At 43.7% G+C, this 17,467-nt stretch overlaps 1 protein-coding gene across 1 annotated transcript in view; it reads left to right on the top strand.

Annotated features, from left to right (window-relative positions):
* The window catches only part of dock4b (dedicator of cytokinesis 4b), a 207,150-nt gene that overhangs the window by 177,983 nt on the left and 11,700 nt on the right, over positions 1-17,467 (top strand). Inside the window, exons 43-50 of the mRNA XM_083757446.1 lie at positions 2,934-3,017; positions 4,063-4,182; positions 4,831-4,955; positions 6,188-6,308; positions 9,160-9,241; positions 12,017-12,126; positions 12,918-12,987; positions 16,641-16,757. Coding sequence (XP_083613572.1) covers positions 2,934-3,017; positions 4,063-4,182; positions 4,831-4,955; positions 6,188-6,308; positions 9,160-9,241; positions 12,017-12,126; positions 12,918-12,987; positions 16,641-16,757 — 829 coding nt within the window. The remainder of the gene's footprint in view (positions 1-2,933; positions 3,018-4,062; positions 4,183-4,830; positions 4,956-6,187; positions 6,309-9,159; positions 9,242-12,016; positions 12,127-12,917; positions 12,988-16,640; positions 16,758-17,467) is intronic.

Genomic DNA, 17,467 nt, shown 5'->3' with positions numbered 1-17,467 from the left:
TGAGGAATACCCAAGTCACACCAAAGAGCAAATCTGAATCTCAAGGCACATTTGAGAACGTCACATGTCCTGCCATTGGCAAGTCAGTAGATTGTGAGTACATTGTCAGTGAGAAAGCGGGGCATTTGCCAAGGTCTTATGTTAAGGTGTTATGTTAATTCTATTCAGATCCCCTGAATAGATGGAGTTCCTCTGCTGGAAGTGTCTAGCTAATTAACGTCCTACTGTAGAATATTGGAAACACAGGTGTCTCCAAGGACCACCATGCTTTAGATTCTAATGCCTTTATTCATGTGGTTTTACTTTTACACAAACCATATCGCCCAATAAAACATTTCATATACAGTATTAGCATTGCCTTACGTGAGGGAAATTGATGGCGAGGGAAAGATATTTTGCTCGACACCGGTGTCAGCGTCAATACCGACGCCCCCCATTCTTCCCCCTTGAAAAATTATTGCGGCAGTCGTTGGAATTCCATGAAGAATCGAGCATCATAAATCTATTAATTTCTATTTGCTTGGCGCCGATTGACAGCCGCAGCCGCAACCGAAGGCGAGATCGTTATTATTAGTATTCAGATTTATTGCTCTCGACTGGAGTGGGGTGGGAGATTTGCGTCTGATTTATTTTGGGGCCCTTTGGCGTTATACCTCTAATTGGACTTTTTCTAGTGATTTAGTGGGCCGCTCGGCACGCCCGAGTCCCTCTACCGCTGGCCCCATGTGAGAAACTTCCATCATTCGCTACAAAATCATTGATTCCTAAAGTAGCACTTTCATCTTTAAAACTGCCACCTTTGGCCCTGTTACTGTAAATGTTGTTGCCTGCTGTACGCAAACCGCAGTGGAAGAAGTACTAGTAGCAGTAACACACGATAAATATACTCCTGTTACAAGTGAAAGTCGTGTATAGAAAATGTTACTTGTGTTAAAGTACAAAAGTACAGGCATCTTATGAAAAAGTACTCAATTTTGTAAGTTTCAAAATGTCTAGAAAATGGTCATCCCATCACAATTCCATATATTTTAAAATATATATATAAGTATTAAAAAATGGAAATACCCAAGTCGAGTATAAGTATCTACAGTATAAGTTGTACTTAAGTACAGGACTTGAGTAAATGTACTATGCAAATCAAGAGACTGCACACGATGCACGTTGTACAATTCTATAATATCCAAAGTGGTGTGGCATTTAAGCTCGTGTCCACCTCCCTGTTTTTGGTATAATATGTGGGAGGATATGGGTTTTAGATTACTATCGACATTGTAGACATTTTAGCTGACACCTATCCGTAGCGATTTTCATATACAAGCCTATAGATCACTGACATTACAGTCAAAGCTTGAGCAGGGGAAAAGGTCAGGTCCTCGGTGTGCCGAGAAAACGGAGAGTGGCGTGCTTCTGTAGGTGTAGAGCTCCAAAGGTCTCTCTGTGAAGATGCAGACTTCTTAAGAAAACAACTCTGTCTGGTATTAAGATTGTTTTGCTTCTGTGACAGCCGGGGCCGACAGACACGGCAAGTCACACTCAGATGCCAATTATTGATCGGGATCTGTTTGGGTGGGGGCCGGGGGGATTGTACATATCCATAATGTTTTTGTGTGCACATCTTTGTGCTTGTGTAGGCATTTAAGTGTCAGTCTGTTTCATGTGCACTTGTTTTAACACATGAGCGTGTGTGTGTGCGTGTGTGTGTGTGTGTGTGTGTGTGTGCGTGCGTGCATGCGTGCGTGCGTCTTTGAAGTAGAAGTGTGCTTCTCCTCTTTTGACTCATCTGGTGCTGTCTCTTTGGAGATAGACAGCCGTGTCCTTGAGAGAGGAGCAGCGTGGACCTTTATTCTTTTTCTTTTCTCCTGTGAACTCCGGCCTTCCTCTCTCGCCGTGACAGATCTGAAAGGAGATTGCAAGTCGGGGCCTTTCTGATTGGCTCATCATCTCTTTCCTCCTGCGTACACCGGAAAGATCTTGCAGGCGCATCTCTGTTTTGATGGCGACCGTAAACACCGGGGAATCTGCGATTAGCGCGCAGACAACGCTAACGTGCCGACCGCCATTCAAAGCACAGCCACGTTTTCTCATGCTATCCGTTTCCACTTTTTGAATTGACTTTTTAGTTTGGGAACTGTGTGCTAATGCAACTCTGTGATTCATAATCAGGTGTGGTATTGAATCCTGGGTCCATGCGGACACTTAGGAATTCAACATCAAATTGTCTACCTACGTAAGGCAAAGCAAATTGGGTATACGGTTGTGTGGATGCATCAACAGCTGTAGTTTAAATGCATTGTGCAACTTGTGTGAGATGCTTTTCTAATCTCCTTTCGAGGCAATTTCATTTTTTTCAATTTGCGCTTTTTGGCTCTGTAGCCTATTCTTTCATCCGCCACATGGCTTCATCACTGCGCAAACTAATCTGCACTCGAATGGCTTTCACAAACCAGCCATGAATGTTGATTCACTGAGTGATACCAACACAATTAGACACAACTAGAAACTTAGCTGTGAATAGAAGTGAACTTTTTTATTTGACCTTAATTATTATGTGAAATCATCAAAACAAACAAACTCATTGCGAGACACACCAAATGATCCACACGGCTCAATGCCGCTGGGATTGCCTTGTTGATGCGTGTTTGTTTTTTGTTTCAATGTAAGAATAGTTTACTTTAATGAAAATTGTACCCACTGGATAATGCTAAACAAGTAAACAATTATGTTGTCTACCTCTGCAACAGCAAAAGTAATTGTCTTATGATCTTCACCAGGCGTCATTTTTGCACGATTGCTGCACACGGCTTTGCATCTAGGTATACTGCGATGCACAGTCTCTAGAGTGCCCTTTCCTGGTGTCTAGATGACTAATGGTGTGTGTGTGTGTGTGTGTGTGTGTGTGTGTGTGTGTGTGTGTGTGTTATTTTCCCCTGCAGGCTTTCTTTGTCAAGGACTACATCCTAAACCACCCAGAGGACGGGGACAAGATAGGACAACTCAGAGAGCTCATGTTTGAGCAGGTCAGTCGGTGATGGTGGACCAAACCAGTCCCATGTTCATTTAACTCTGAGAGTACTATCAGAGTTCCGAATGGATACATCAACAGAGTTGAACTGTATTCCATTCCCCACAGGCTAAGGGCCGATTCATACTCCTATTTTACCGCTGTTTCGGCGCTGTAGTGCCGAAATGATTTCGGCTCGTCAGAAATTTTCAGTAGCACCGAAGAGCCGACTTTAGGACGGTACCCGCCCCCCCGAACCTCAAATGACGTCAAATTGTAGGCTCTTCAGCACCGAACCGACTTTTATTCGGCTCTAAAATAGGAGTATGAATCGGCCCTAAACCGTTTCTGTGGTTTAGTTCAGTTTGAACTTTCAACTTTAGCTCAGCAGGAGGCTAAGATACTTTTCCATCAACCCTCCCCGTCCTCCCTCCCGGCCAAAATTAGCTTCCTTTTTTTTTTAATATGTCTCTTAAACCTGTGTATGAGGCACGGTACGGTGCCATTATAACAGCATACATATATGCAGCTATAATATACGCAAATGATGTCCCTGTGCTACTGCTCCTCGGGCAAGGAAAATGTAACTTCTGCAAGCACAGCTCCTTCCCCGAAGCTGTGCAAACGCTGAACATTACACCACCGGTGCATCTCACTATGATCATGCATACATACATAATTTACATATGCATGGCCTTAATGTATCCATATGTATGCGATCTGACGAAACTGAACGCATATTGCGCCGGTGACACTTTTGCACTTTGCTTCGTCTGTGTCACTGAAGTGTTGAGCAGCTGAATGTCAGTGGGATTGTGTTTCTCTCCCTCTGCACTAAAATGGATTCCAATTACCCCCTGTTCTCCCGTTAACATTTGCAATTAGTTTAATCTTTGCCCTGAGTTTTACCACACAAGGTGGTCCGGTACTGTTTTTACCAGCTAAGAAACATCTCTGAAATAAGAAACATGTCGTCCCACGCTGAAGAATGAATCGAGTTTAGGCTCCACTGTTTGTTTTTGTGCAGAAGAAGTTGACAGGGTTCTGCTGTCTTCTCACAGGCACGTATCTTGGAGTACGGCCTGGCCGTGCACGAGAAGTTTGTCCCCCAGGACATGAGACCTCTGCATAAGAAGCTAGTGGACCAGTTTCACCTGATGAAATCCAGTCTTGGCATACAGGTATAGACCCCCCAAGATACCACTAGCACAGTCTCTCAGTCTGTGTTATCATTACAAGCATTAACAAGAGTATAGATATACAATTTTGTTTGTTTTAGTCATTATGTAGAACAGTATCTTGCAAAAACACCTCTCGCACCTCAATCAAACTGTACAATTGGCATGTGTGATAAAGGAGTTTTTCCAAAAAACACACCCCATGAAGCCTTCAATTCATTCACTCAAGACTTTTTTTTCTCGCATTCCTGAGACAATAATTCGATGACCGGCGGATGCAGCTTTTAAAGTCTCCTACCGTAGACTCCGCTGGTAATTATTGACTTACAGGAATGCGACAAAAACAAATGTATATATCCGTGAAAGGTTTCATGGGGTGTGTAATTGATAGAAAAAAAATATATATATATTTTTTTGTAAACTACTCCTTTAATTTAACTCTCGTAAGCGTCCATTTGGTTCCATTTGAACACTATCAGAGTTGAGGTTTGGTCCCAGTGGACCCAGCAGTCCGTCCCTCTTCATGTGCCATTGTCTTCATATTTGCATAATTCACGCTGGTGATAAAAACAAGTCCACGCGGTCACTTCCTCTCCCTCTCTCTCTCTCTCTCTCTCTCTCTCTCTCTCGTTCCGCTTCCAACCCCCTCAGGAGTTTCCAGCGTACGTGCGCGCCAGCCCCGTGCACTTCACCAACGGAAGCCCGCGTGCGTGCAGCAGGAACTCTGTGCCCAGCATTATCAGCCCAGAGGGTGGCAGAGGCATCGCCAGGCGCAGGTGAGAACCATCTCAGCACAATACACAACACACGTTGAAATGGTCTGGCCGTGGCTGAATGTGCTTCTTTTTTTGGGCAACACGAAATACTACACTCAAAAATGACTCGTTATAAATAACCATTATATGGAATGCATGGGATTTACATATATGCATATTGCATAGCAATGCATGCCTGTACAAAGCTACCGAGTTACTTGTCAGGACATAAATATATATTCATATTCTGTTACAAGCTCTTGTTAATACCTTTTATTGTTTAAATATTTATTGTCATTATAAGCATTTCACGAGCTCACACAAAGCGGCTCGTTGTAGATTGGCTATACTATGTGTGTGACTATGAGTACCAGTAGGGGCAAGAGTGGCGCTGTTGTGCCAGAAACAGACAGAGAGATAGTGCTGCACTGTTGCCTTCTAATGAGAGACAGGGGGAGGGGGGGGGTGGCGGAATTGCACCACTCAGTTCACACGGGTGTGATTTTTCTTTCCCAACTTGCTTTCTCTCTCCTTGAACTTTTAACCTTTAGCACCTTGACCTCCCGTATCGTACTTATTTTGTTGCCTCCTCCTCCCCCCCCTTCCTTCACCGATGTGGCTCCATCTGGACGCTGGCAGGGGCACTGGCACACACACACACACAGAGCTGTCCCTATGTGCCAGACTGGTGGGCGTATAGTGTGTGTGTGTGTGTGTGTGTGTGTGTGTGTGTGTGCGCGCGCGCGCGCGCGCATGAGCGATTAATATACTCGTAACGGCCAAATGTCCCTGCAGTAGAATTTCAGAAATAGACATTTTGAGGATTGTTCCTGCTGTTCCTGGCAAAGACATTTGGTGTAGTAGGAAACAAGAGCAGTGATTTATTAAGTATACAGACGCTTTAAATCGTTAAATGCCTACGTGCCATGGCGTGATTTGTCTTTTCTGTGAACTAACCTTAATGCTTTTTTTCTACTCCCTCTCTCTCTCTCTCTCTCTCTCTCTCTCTCTCTCTCTCTCTCTCTCTCTCTCTCTGTGTTTTTGCTGTGACTATTGCCGGTGAAAGAAATCCCCAGTGTCACTTTAACCTGCAGGGAGTGTCAAATTGTACATTCTTAAACTGTGTATTTTAGCTGTGGTGTGGGACGTGGTGTACTGTACTACAAAACCTTTAAGAACGCCCACGATAATCACCTCTCTCTCCCTCTCCCCCCCCCCCCCCCCAACCCCCTCTCTCCCTCTCTCTTCACCAGCCCCCTCAGCTATCCGGCGGTGAACCGTTACTCGTCTTCGTCGCTGTCGTCCCAGGCCTCCAACGAGGTCAGCAACATCACCGGGCAGTCGGAGAGCTCCGACGAGGTCTTCAACATGCAGGTAACTCCTCCTCTGCTCAGCCGCCTCACACCAGACGGCATGACACAGACACACTGCATCACTTTATGTCCCAAGTCTTACACCATATATTTCACTGTATAGTTTATGGATTTGACACATTGATAACGTTCCCTGCTGCATTCCCCATGCTGCGGTTTGACACAGCCAGTGTGAAAGCAAACGCGGCAAATTCAATAATGCAAGAATGATGCAAATTCTCCGCCCATTCGAGTCTACCGAAGTTGAGGTGTGAATGCTCCGTCTGTCCGTCCGTCTGTGTGTGTGTGTGTGTGTGTGTGTGTGTGTGTGTGTGTGTGTGTGTGTGTGTGTGTGTGTGTTTGTTGTCTCCCCACCATTCGAAGTGCAGTAGGTATGGCTGAGTAACATCCCAATATAAACATCCTCAAACAAATATTAATAAAACTATACACAAGGGATAATATCCGGCCCGCCGGTTGTTATTGAGAAATAACTCCAGACAGGATGATTAAACACCGACCCCAAAGGGACCAACAAGTATTTCCTTGCTTGTGGTCGTGAAAGTATTCTATAAGTGTCGCCTCGGAAAACAAGGAAGTGTTACTGTTGATCAAATAGAATCGATTTTCGTTTACTGCATCTTCTATTTCTCGCTTCAAATGTTTTCAAAAACATTCTTGAGAACAATGTTCTCAAATTTAGTTGTAAATGACATGGTGTGTTTGTTTACATGGCTGTCATGTTGGGGTAGATTATACAGCCTATAAATCAAGCAGCTAGTGCACTCATGCACTGAGCACAGCCAGGTGCCTTTGATTAGACTAGAGGTTGATTAGAGGTATATTATTATTGCTGAGTTCAGAGATTGAAATCAGAAATCAAGCATTGAACCAAGCTGTGTGATAATAATAATAATAATAAAGTAATAAAGAACATTAAATAGAGCAGGAGGGTAAGCCTATATAAGCCTAGTTATGACACAATCCGAAGGTTTGACAACATAGTATTATGTTACAATAGTCACACAAGGCCGTAATGCTACTGGGTCACAGGAAGTCAATTACCATTGGCCTATACGTGCCTTGTTACACATTCTCATAGCAAACGGCACAATCTTGCCAGCCTCATCCTGGGTTAAAGGGACCGTGACATCATACATTAAAAAAACGTTTTCTGAGCTCAATTGCACCCAAAAAACCTGAACTTTGAACATTCAGTAGATTTTCTGTGGTCTGGGGTTTTCTGGCTCAAACAAATCCTCTGATTTGCCTGTGGACTGTGATTTAAGAGTCCACAAATCCCATATATGACATAGCAATTTGCCTGATGTCACTGTTGAGTGATTTTGCCTGTTTTCATTGCAGCTCAAAAGGCTTCAGAACACACAGAGAAAACCCCAGGCCACCGAAAATCCACTGAATGTTCAAAGTTCAGGTTGTGCGGGTGTAATTGAGGTCATGAAACCTAAAGGAAAAAAATAACTAAACAAAAAATAACTGAAAATGAATGTCATGAAACCTTTAAAGGACTACATCCTTCCTCTTTGTGTCCACAATGCAACACGTAATGTCCCCTAAGTTATTGCTACAGTATATTTTTTTAGTTTTCTGAACAAAGTTACTGAGAGTGATAATGACGGAGTGGGGGGAGACTCGCACTGCCGGATCCCATTAACGCCTTTACACTTAGTACGGCAGATCGTGGAGAAATGTAATAATAACCACATTCCACTTGGGATCCGGCCCGTTAACCTTCGCCACCATAGTAGACTATAAATTACAGCGTGTTTGCGGCTCAGTCACGCTACACCGTGCTGCAGTGTTGTGTTCTTGTGATTCTGGTGTCGATCCGCTCACTTACGATGATGATGATGATGGTATGATGGTGATGATCATTACATTTAAAATGTTAACTACATTAACCCTGGTCAGACAGGTTCATCAAGATAGACCGTTTATTGCAATGATATTGCATTAAATGCGGCGGCGCGACTCTGCTCCTGAGTGATACCCCAGATGTATCAGTGCAAGGCTGCAAGCGCGACACGGAATCCAATTTACATACACAGATCTAATAACGTCATAAAAATCCACAGAAACCCATAGAATTAACACGCCGACATAGGGAGGGACTAAATGCCACAGGGTGGCTGGGAAGGCGGAGGGAGTTCGACAACTGACGAGTTGCAGAGGAGCGCTGTGATCTACGGCATGCCGAGCATGTAGTATAAAAGGACTACCTATAGATTGAACCATTAGGATGTGTGCTTGTTAGTGGTGGAAAAGTTTGACTTAAGTAAAAGTACCAATATTGCAATATAGTACTCTGTTACCGTTACAAGTAAAAGTCCGGAATTCAATATGTAACCTGCGGTGGTAGCTACATTAGCTTAGCTTGTTTTCAGGTTTTCTAAGGTCCAAAATATCCCAGATTGACAGGGATTGAGCAGAAAAACGGCAAATAAGTGTGCGGTTAAAGTAATAAAAAGAATGGGCTATCCTTGGGATTGTGGGTGGGGGGTGGGTGGGATAGGGGATGGAGCTTTATTATTTTATTATTTTTCATATTTGATATGTCTCTGTCTAATGCTTGCCCCTGGGTCTGTCAAAAAACTTCAATAAAAATATTTTGAAAAGAAAGAAAAGAATGGGCTAATGAAATAAAAAATCTAAATATTTATTTATTTTTTAATTTTGAATACAATTTTAATCAAATCTCGTTTTGGCACAGTGGGGTAGAGTAGCCAGTCACAAGATTTTCTCGTTTCAGCACAGATTGTGTTAAGTGGCTGGGAAAATCTTCCCCCATCGTTTGTTTTGAAAGCGAACCGATAATGAAGCGACATGATGCAGCTGTGCTTCTCCTCTTCCAGCCCAGCCCATCTACCTCGAGTCTCAGCTCCAATCACTCAGCCTCGCCCAACGTCACCAGCTCCGCCCCCTCCAGTGCCAGAGGTAAGACTGAGCATGCTCTCTACACCACTGCTTCCCAAACAGTGGGTCGGGACCCATTGTTATGGGTCCCTTAGTTTATGATTTCTATACATTTGGTCTTTAATTATTATTATTATTATTATTATTTCAAAACATTAAAAAAAAAAACATTCCCCAAAATGATAAACTCTTGAATTAATAACAAAAATCCAATGATTTGTTTTGGTAATGTCATGAAGAAATGGAAGAAAAAGCTTGTAGAGCTTGTAGATCAGCAATTGTCACTAGTTTGGGCCCCGGGCTGAAAAGTTTGGGAACCACTGCTCTACACCACTTGTTCTCACTGAGGGCGTTCCAGGGGGGCACTTCCCTAGCTAAGTGATTGATTGGTACCAACCAAATGGATGCTTAGGTCTGCGTGTAGCTCAGCTGAGAGTGCACTGTGCATAATCAACGTAAATATATACAATTGTTGGGGGCAGGAAATCGATGCCCTATTTCATTGTATGTGGCAGCGTTACACTAAAGTAGCAAAAATGGCCGATCTAACTCGCTTTGCAATGCGTGAGCTTTAGTATGTTGTCTATGTACTGTATTATCAAAACACTATTCACCATTGTCATAGCATAATGGTCCACGCGTGGTCCCTGGTGTGGCTATTCTGAAGGCAGTCCCCTGAACAATATTGTGTCAAGTTTGGTGTGGATCGGAGCACTGGTGTGCCTCGCACACGTCCGTTTGTCAATCCAACCTCTAGGCAAGCAGAGAGATGCCTGCGGCTGCTGTCCATGGTCCTGAAGTAAACTGTAGCTGCTGCCCATGGTCCTGAAGTAAACTGTAGCTGCTGCCCATGGTCCTGATAACTGTCACCGCAGCTGCTGTCCAGAGAGAGAGAGAGAGACACATGAGATAATGACATGATTATAGTTTGTTGGAGCATGCTTAGCCTCCTTAGCCTTTGATACAATCTTCGGTCTGGTCGTAACCTCAACCAACCCTGCCTCTATTTTAAAATATTGAACGTCTTCTTTCTTTCTTTCTTTCTTTCTTTCTTTCTTTCTTTCTTTCTTTCTTGTTCTCTCTCTCTCTCCCTCTCCCTCCCTCCCTCCCTCTCTCTCTCTCTCTCTCTCCGGCCTCTTTTATCTCGACACAGTCAGACAGACGTGCCAATGTCTCTGGCCTGATGCGCGTCATAAAAATAAGAATATATGGGGACATTTATGGACGTGAATACACCCCACTCCCCTCCCTTCTCTTCACAGCAGGCCCTTATAAAAACGGCCTCTGTCTCTCCCATAAAGACTGCAGGTGAATTACTGTTCTTATCAGGATGAGGGGACTATCTGCTGCTGGTATGATGGCCCAATCCCAGGGCTGCCATGGCACAGCCACTAATGGAATAGGATCTATGGCTGATCTAAACATTTCTGAGTGGTTTGGATGACTAAGGGACAGGCATTCTGTGTGTGTGTGTGTGTGTGTGTGTGTGTGTGTGTGTGTGTGCGTGTGTGTGTCTGCGTCTGTTGTCCGTGATTGATAGCTAGGAATCAAATGGACCCTTAATTATTTTATTTCTGGATAGCAGTTACCATTCATGAAGTACCCAATGCCACCATACGCGTTCACTTTAAGAGTCAGAGTTTGCCTGCCCCCCAGCCCCCCACACACACTCACTACACACACTTTAGTATCATTGGCACAAGCACACACCGTTTACCTTTTGTCAGAAGCTTTTACATGGTGGAAGCGGCGCGGTACGAAGGCACAAATTAAATCCGAAAGTCTAAATCCTGGATTCCGATGTATGGACGTTTGAAAATCCTCCTTTCAACTGCTGTAAAAAGTGATTATATTTTCCGTCTCATAGATGGAGCGGTGGGGCGTTGCCATAGCAACCGGACCAACGTTAAAAGCTGCCGTGGTACTCAACCATTATACACACAGAGTATACCTTTGGTTCCATTTGTACACTCTCACAATTTAACTCTCTCTGTCTTTGTCCGTCCATCAGCCCGCCCACCCGTCCGTCTGTCTGTCTGTCTGTCTCTGGCTATATTGTTGGACATTGTAGTTACCTAATATGAAATATGTCATGAAAAATATTAATAATACAAGTAAATAGAGTAAAATGGATATGTCGCACCATAGTGCAATATGTTACACCTTTTGTTGGGAGAGTTGTTAAACCTTTATACAACTTAAATTAAACCATTTAACCAAAACCATCTGGATACACAAATGATCGTGTTCTTCTTTGATAGATAAGGAAGATTAATTACAGCCGTCAAATGATGTATTTGGCGTAAGAGAAGCTTCTCTGTCTGTCTGTCTGTCTGTCTGTCTGTCTGTCTGTCTGTCTGTCTGTCTGTCTGTCTGTCTGTCTGTCTGTCTGTCTGTCTGTCTGTCTGTCTGTCTGTCTGTCTGTGTGTCTGTGTCTGACTGGCAGCAGTTTGTGCGATGGTTGTGCTGACAGATTAGAGACACAGAGAAAAAGAGGAATAGAAAAAACAGAGCGGTGGGCAGTAGATGTTGTGGGGTCGGAGACGGAGGGCAGGATGGAGGAGGAGGAGGAAGAGGAGTGGACGTGGCCCATTTATCATGTTGTGGAGGTAGTGAGGCAGAACACATGCTGGACGGCCTCGCAGGGAAAACCAGAGATTGGCCTTTTCTGATTGCCTGTGTTTGTGGGTAATAGTCTAACTGTGTGTGTGTGTGTGTGTGTGTGTGTGTGTGTGTGTGTGTGTGTGTGTGTGTAACCCCCCCCCCCCCCCCCCCCCCGCACCACCACTACCCCAGGTTCGCCCCAGATGGTAGACAAACACAAGCATTCCAGAGACAACAGCTGTCTGTCTCCACGAGAGAGGCCGGTCAGCGCCATCTTCCCCAACCCTCTGGACCCCACACAGGTTAACAACAACACGCACCTCTCAATCATTGGACCATATATTAGAGCTCACTTCCAGGATTCACCTAATCCCAGCTCACTTTGCTAAAGGCCGGGGTGGAGAACGGCAACTTGCAATGGGCCTCGTCTTCAGCGTATTCGGGGGCTCAGTGCCCTTGCATCTGTTAAATCATGGGTTATATCACTGGAGTGAGAGACGCCCACGAGCACAATCCCAGATGGAGCTCCACTGATCGTGTACCCCCACCAAATTTGGCAGAAACAATGAATACATTATACTATTCTGCCATCAAAATGTGGAGCGCCCTACCACCAGGCATAAACCTTTGCGACTCCCTATCCTATCCTCATTCGGACCCACCCTAAATTAAGCCTTCTAGCTTGACACCAGAGAGTACCGTCGTCATGTTGAGCCCCAAGCTTTAGCAATAAAGCCTAAGTGATACTTAGTTGTACACTGATGTCATACACTGAAAATAGACAACGTACAGTCGTACACGCACACAGTGTGTGCTTGTATTATTATTGTAGATGTCTTTGTGTGTATTTGTATCTCTAAATCCCTAGAACCTATTCTGAATACCAATTGTAAACCTAATTAAAAAAAAATAACGTTTTAATCATAGAAACAACCTTCCTAATCCTATGATCAGACTGGTCCTCTTGTACTCGACTCGCTGTATGCGCAGATGCTTGTGCGACACGAACGCACTCGCAAACACTTCACGAGAGAGAAACCTGACGTGCCTCGTGTGATATCTGTGAAGTTGAGTGTGTGTGTTGTCTTTTCAGAGAGCCCCTCCTCACCAGATAGACAACACTCTACCACGGAGCGATCCCAACCTCTCGGCACCAGACAAAGGTAAAAAACACACACATGAAATGCCTTTTATTTTAAACACAGACAGGGTTCCATGTGGTCCCCAGCTAAATAATGGAGAGTTGGTAACTAAAGGGACCCTTATTAGATCTTTAACTATTGAGAGCGTAAAATGAAACCAAATGATCCCTTATGGGTCAAATTGGTTTCATTTTACGCTGCCAAGAGTTAAATTATTGTTAAACATTTGCATTACTTAATTTGCAAGAAGTCTACACAATTAGAGAATGTAGAAGAAATTGTTATCTGTCATCTCTCCTATGGTTCCAACATTAATACAGCGTGGAATGTGGACAAAATATTATCCGACGACAACAAAATATTCTAAGTTTAGGCTACATTACATCAAATGGTGGTCCGTGGCTCAAAAGCCGAATACATAATGGACCATAATATGAAAACGGTTGAAAACCACTGATGTAACAGAAGCACAAACAGGTTTGCCTGGGTATATTGCGCCGATACAATGCAGTGCGTTGAGCATCGTGTTCAGCTTCCGGTATACCCAGTAAGTGGGGTCATTGCATTGTGGTGTGCTGTGCTGTGTGTCCCTGTGGCAGTGGGCCTCTCTCCAGACAGTGTGTGTGACAGGATGACCACTGTCAGGAGACACCTGTCATCATACAGCTGCTTCTGAGTCCGCAGGATACGCGCACACACGCACGCACGCACACACGCAGTCAAGCAGGTGACTGCACACACACACACACACACACACATTTTCCTATACTCAAAAAAAGAGATTACGGGTACAGTTTTCTTTCATATCCCTTCATCCGGTTGGAGTAATATAACGGCGGGTTGCCTTCCTGCAGAGCAGATGGACACGAGCGACATTCATATGTATGAGAGCGTATCTATTAGCACTGCTCTTCTTCCTCTCATGGGTTGTCATTTCCCTCACAGCGCAGGAGCTGCATATTTTACCGTTCGTTTGTTTTTTCCCAGTGGAGAGAAAAGAAGTATAAAGATAAAAATAAAACGGACAAATACAAAGGAAAATAAAGACCTGAATCTGACCTGCATGCTGGGTGTAATTAAGAACCCGTGACGATGGTGAACATTTCGACTGAGCTCTCTCTTTCGCATGCACAGCCCGACAATCTGACTGGTACAAACTTGTTTGCCTTTCATAGTGGGAGAGTATTACTTTTTTACCTTAATTCACCTACTGTGTTAATTGTTCTATTAGCGATGGGGAGTTAAATAAAAGGAGAATTCCATGCTAGAAGGCTTTCTTACCTTTCTTTGTAGTCGTTACGTTCAATACGTTGCATTGAATTGAATGGGAATTGAATGGGGCTATGGGGTGTTGCGCTAATTCGCTTAGTTCCATCGAAATAGTAAAGAAAGTAGTAAAGTGTGCCGCTTGGGATATTATTTACATTATGAAGAGGATATATACAAAAAAAAAAAATCCCATTCCATTCAATGCAATTCATTTGGGGCTTATGGTAGGGGAAATAGCCAATAAGGAGCTTTTGCACAAAATAACCTCTTTGGTGGGGACGTATAACAACTACAAAGAAAGGTAAGAAAGCCTTTAAGAACAGTGCCACTTGAGTCGGAAAACGGCATGAAACGGCCCCGGAGGCTCTCAGAACTCACTCACAGCATAATGAGGGAAATGAAGGAGACACCTCGGTTTCAGGAGGAAACAATTAGCATGCGTTAATTCCCCTGTAGTGTACACACACACACACACACACACACACACACACACACACACACACACACACACACACACACACACACACACACATACTGTACACACGCACGCACTCACTCACGCACACACTATGTTTCGCTGCATTGTGCATACCACAGTGAGAGCTGTCGCCATAAACCTTTATGCCCGATTTACAGTATACGTCCGCACCGGAAATAGACGATGTGCAAGCGTAGTGAGCTTGCAGATCTGCTATTTTCTAAGTATAAAAAAGGGCTTCACACCTTGTGCACATGACAATGGGGATGGGTGTGAGGATTCACACTGAACCTGTGATTATTCGCAGGTGCAGTTCATAGCTTCCGTAGACACTGCGTTAAAGTCACGCCTTTCTAACACACATTTACACGCCGACATCATGCGATCTCATCAGCAATGTTAACCCATTAAAACTGGGAAAGCATCTGTCTGTATGTGTGTCATTTTAGATTTTGTCTATAATATGTATTCTTATCTATATTGGCAATTATAAAATAGCAGATATACTGTAGAAGTGCTTCATATATATATATTTTTAAGTGAACATTTTAACTCGACTCTTTGCTTCTGGGGGTCCCTGAGAACAATACATTTTGAGATGGGGGTCGGCGGCCAAATACATATGATGTTGGGGGTCCTTGACATGAATAGGTTTGAGCACCACTGATATAGCAACGTACGTTACGTTAGGATTCAGAAGACATTTGTAGAATCGGCCTCAGGTTTCAATGTGTTAAGGCTGTGAATCCCTGTGTCTTCTCATCTTCATGTCTGTATGCAACATCTCCTTCGTTCTGTAGAAAGTTACACAAAGGCAGCTAAACCTTGTGGGAACCTCAAGGTTAAATTGGACTTTTTTCTTTTCCTCCAACAATTTAAGAATAAATATTTGCTTTTGAAAATGGTCGGAAATAATGTGATTTTGACATGCACAGTATATCATATCAGATCCAAATTTAACCTTCAACTTTGACTGGCCATCACAGGTTTCCTGGCAATTTGTAGAACAATTGGGCCTTAAAAAACTTAAATATTTGGCCAATATAAAATTAAAATATAACATAAATACATTTAGTGTTTTCAGGGGACCACTGTTCTGGTTACCATCCTGACCATAAGAGTTTGACTCTAAATTCATCCATATCACATTTGAAAGAAAAAGGTGTCTAGAAAGTAAGCAGAATGCATTAGACCTTCTGTTGTTCATTTTGTCGATTAAATGATCACCCCAAACCAAATTCACTGCCCATATATTTATGTATTTCACCACCTATGTACTTGGCCGTATGATCTAGATGCTCGTAGATGTATTTTCGGGGGGTTAAAAACACTTCAGAGGGAACTCCATGACAGCTGTATATGCATGTATGTTGTATCATTCCACTGTGATGTGCTGTGCTGATCTATTGAAAGAGAGAGTAACACCAACACTCCCATAGACTCAATCATTTATTGCCAAAACCAACCGGTTGATTTGGTATTATGGGTCCCATTTGCATCAGTGCGAAACCCCTTATCCCTAAACATTTAGCCTTTTTTTGCTATTTTGAAAAATATTTTTTTTTGAATCTACAAGCTCACAATGTGTTGACGTAGATCGGCTAGTTGAACTATTTTAATATGATAGTAAAAAAAAAAAGGCAAATAAGGAATGCATTTAGGAATAAGGGGTCGAAAATAAGGCCCTTTGTTTTGGTGAGCTCAGAAACGAGCGAGTACTTCCAAACAAACACTATACCGTACATATCCAAACATTGAATCCTCATAATGGATGTTGTTGAAGAACACGTGAACCAATGGGACCGTGTTGCATTGAGATCAAAGAGAGTCATATCTCTCCTCCTCTCTCTTTCAACGGCTCTGATGCTGTGTCCTCCCATGTCCATTGACCCGCCTGGTGTCTCTTGTCTGCCATCCCACCATTAAGTGAGGGCCACCCCAAGTAGCTGGAGTTTAGACAGTGCCAGAGAGGGCACCCTGCACTCCTCTGACCCTGTGGGCAAGTTTCTAGTCCCTCCTGTCCCGCCTAGGCCACCGTACTCAGGTAAACCCGACCAATCAGAAAATCATTCTCTCCTCCTTCCCACCGAGGGAATGGTACTAATTCTTCCGTTCTGACTTTTGACAACTATATTCTTCCAACTGCAGATATCTGCACCACTGACACTTTCTCTTTCTCTCTCCCTTCCTTTCTGCTCTTGTGTTCACCTGCCGTCGCTTGAAATGCTAATGCAGGTCTTGTTATGAGATGATATCTTCATATAAAGTGAAGGGACTAACGCGTTACTGACGTAACTAATGCGTTAGTTACGCAACTGCGTTTTGCGGGAACTAATAGCGTAACTAGTACCTTTTCCCATTCAGTAATACCCTTATACGTAGTTACGTGATCCAAGTAAAACGTTTCCCCCGAAGCGCGCAGAGTCTGTCATTATACAGACAAAAATACATTTTAAATCACCACCACAGCAGCATATCACGCACGCGGGGGAAATCAGCCTAGCCTGGTTAATAAACCAGACCGAATCAGCCGTTGGCAAAAATAAATTGCCTGCCGGCGGATTACGGTCTGGAGAGGCTCAATTGTATGCCCATTTCCTACACCAGAGAAATGGGGCGGCCAATCGGGACACGGTATGCAATATGGGCGGGCTTTGGTACAGTGACTTTCAATGCTTGAGACCTTTGACTGACAGTAGCTCTGACCAATTGCGTCAAAGAGAAAATGTTTCAACCCGCCCCCCCTGGAAATGA

This window comes from Protomyctophum parallelum (genome assembly GCF_964188405.1).
Source record: "Protomyctophum parallelum genome assembly, chromosome: 22".
NCBI lineage: Eukaryota > Metazoa > Chordata > Actinopteri > Myctophiformes > Myctophidae > Protomyctophum > Protomyctophum parallelum.
Note: the sequence above shows the minus strand (reverse complement) of the source record. Positions and strands in the feature narration are given on the sequence as shown.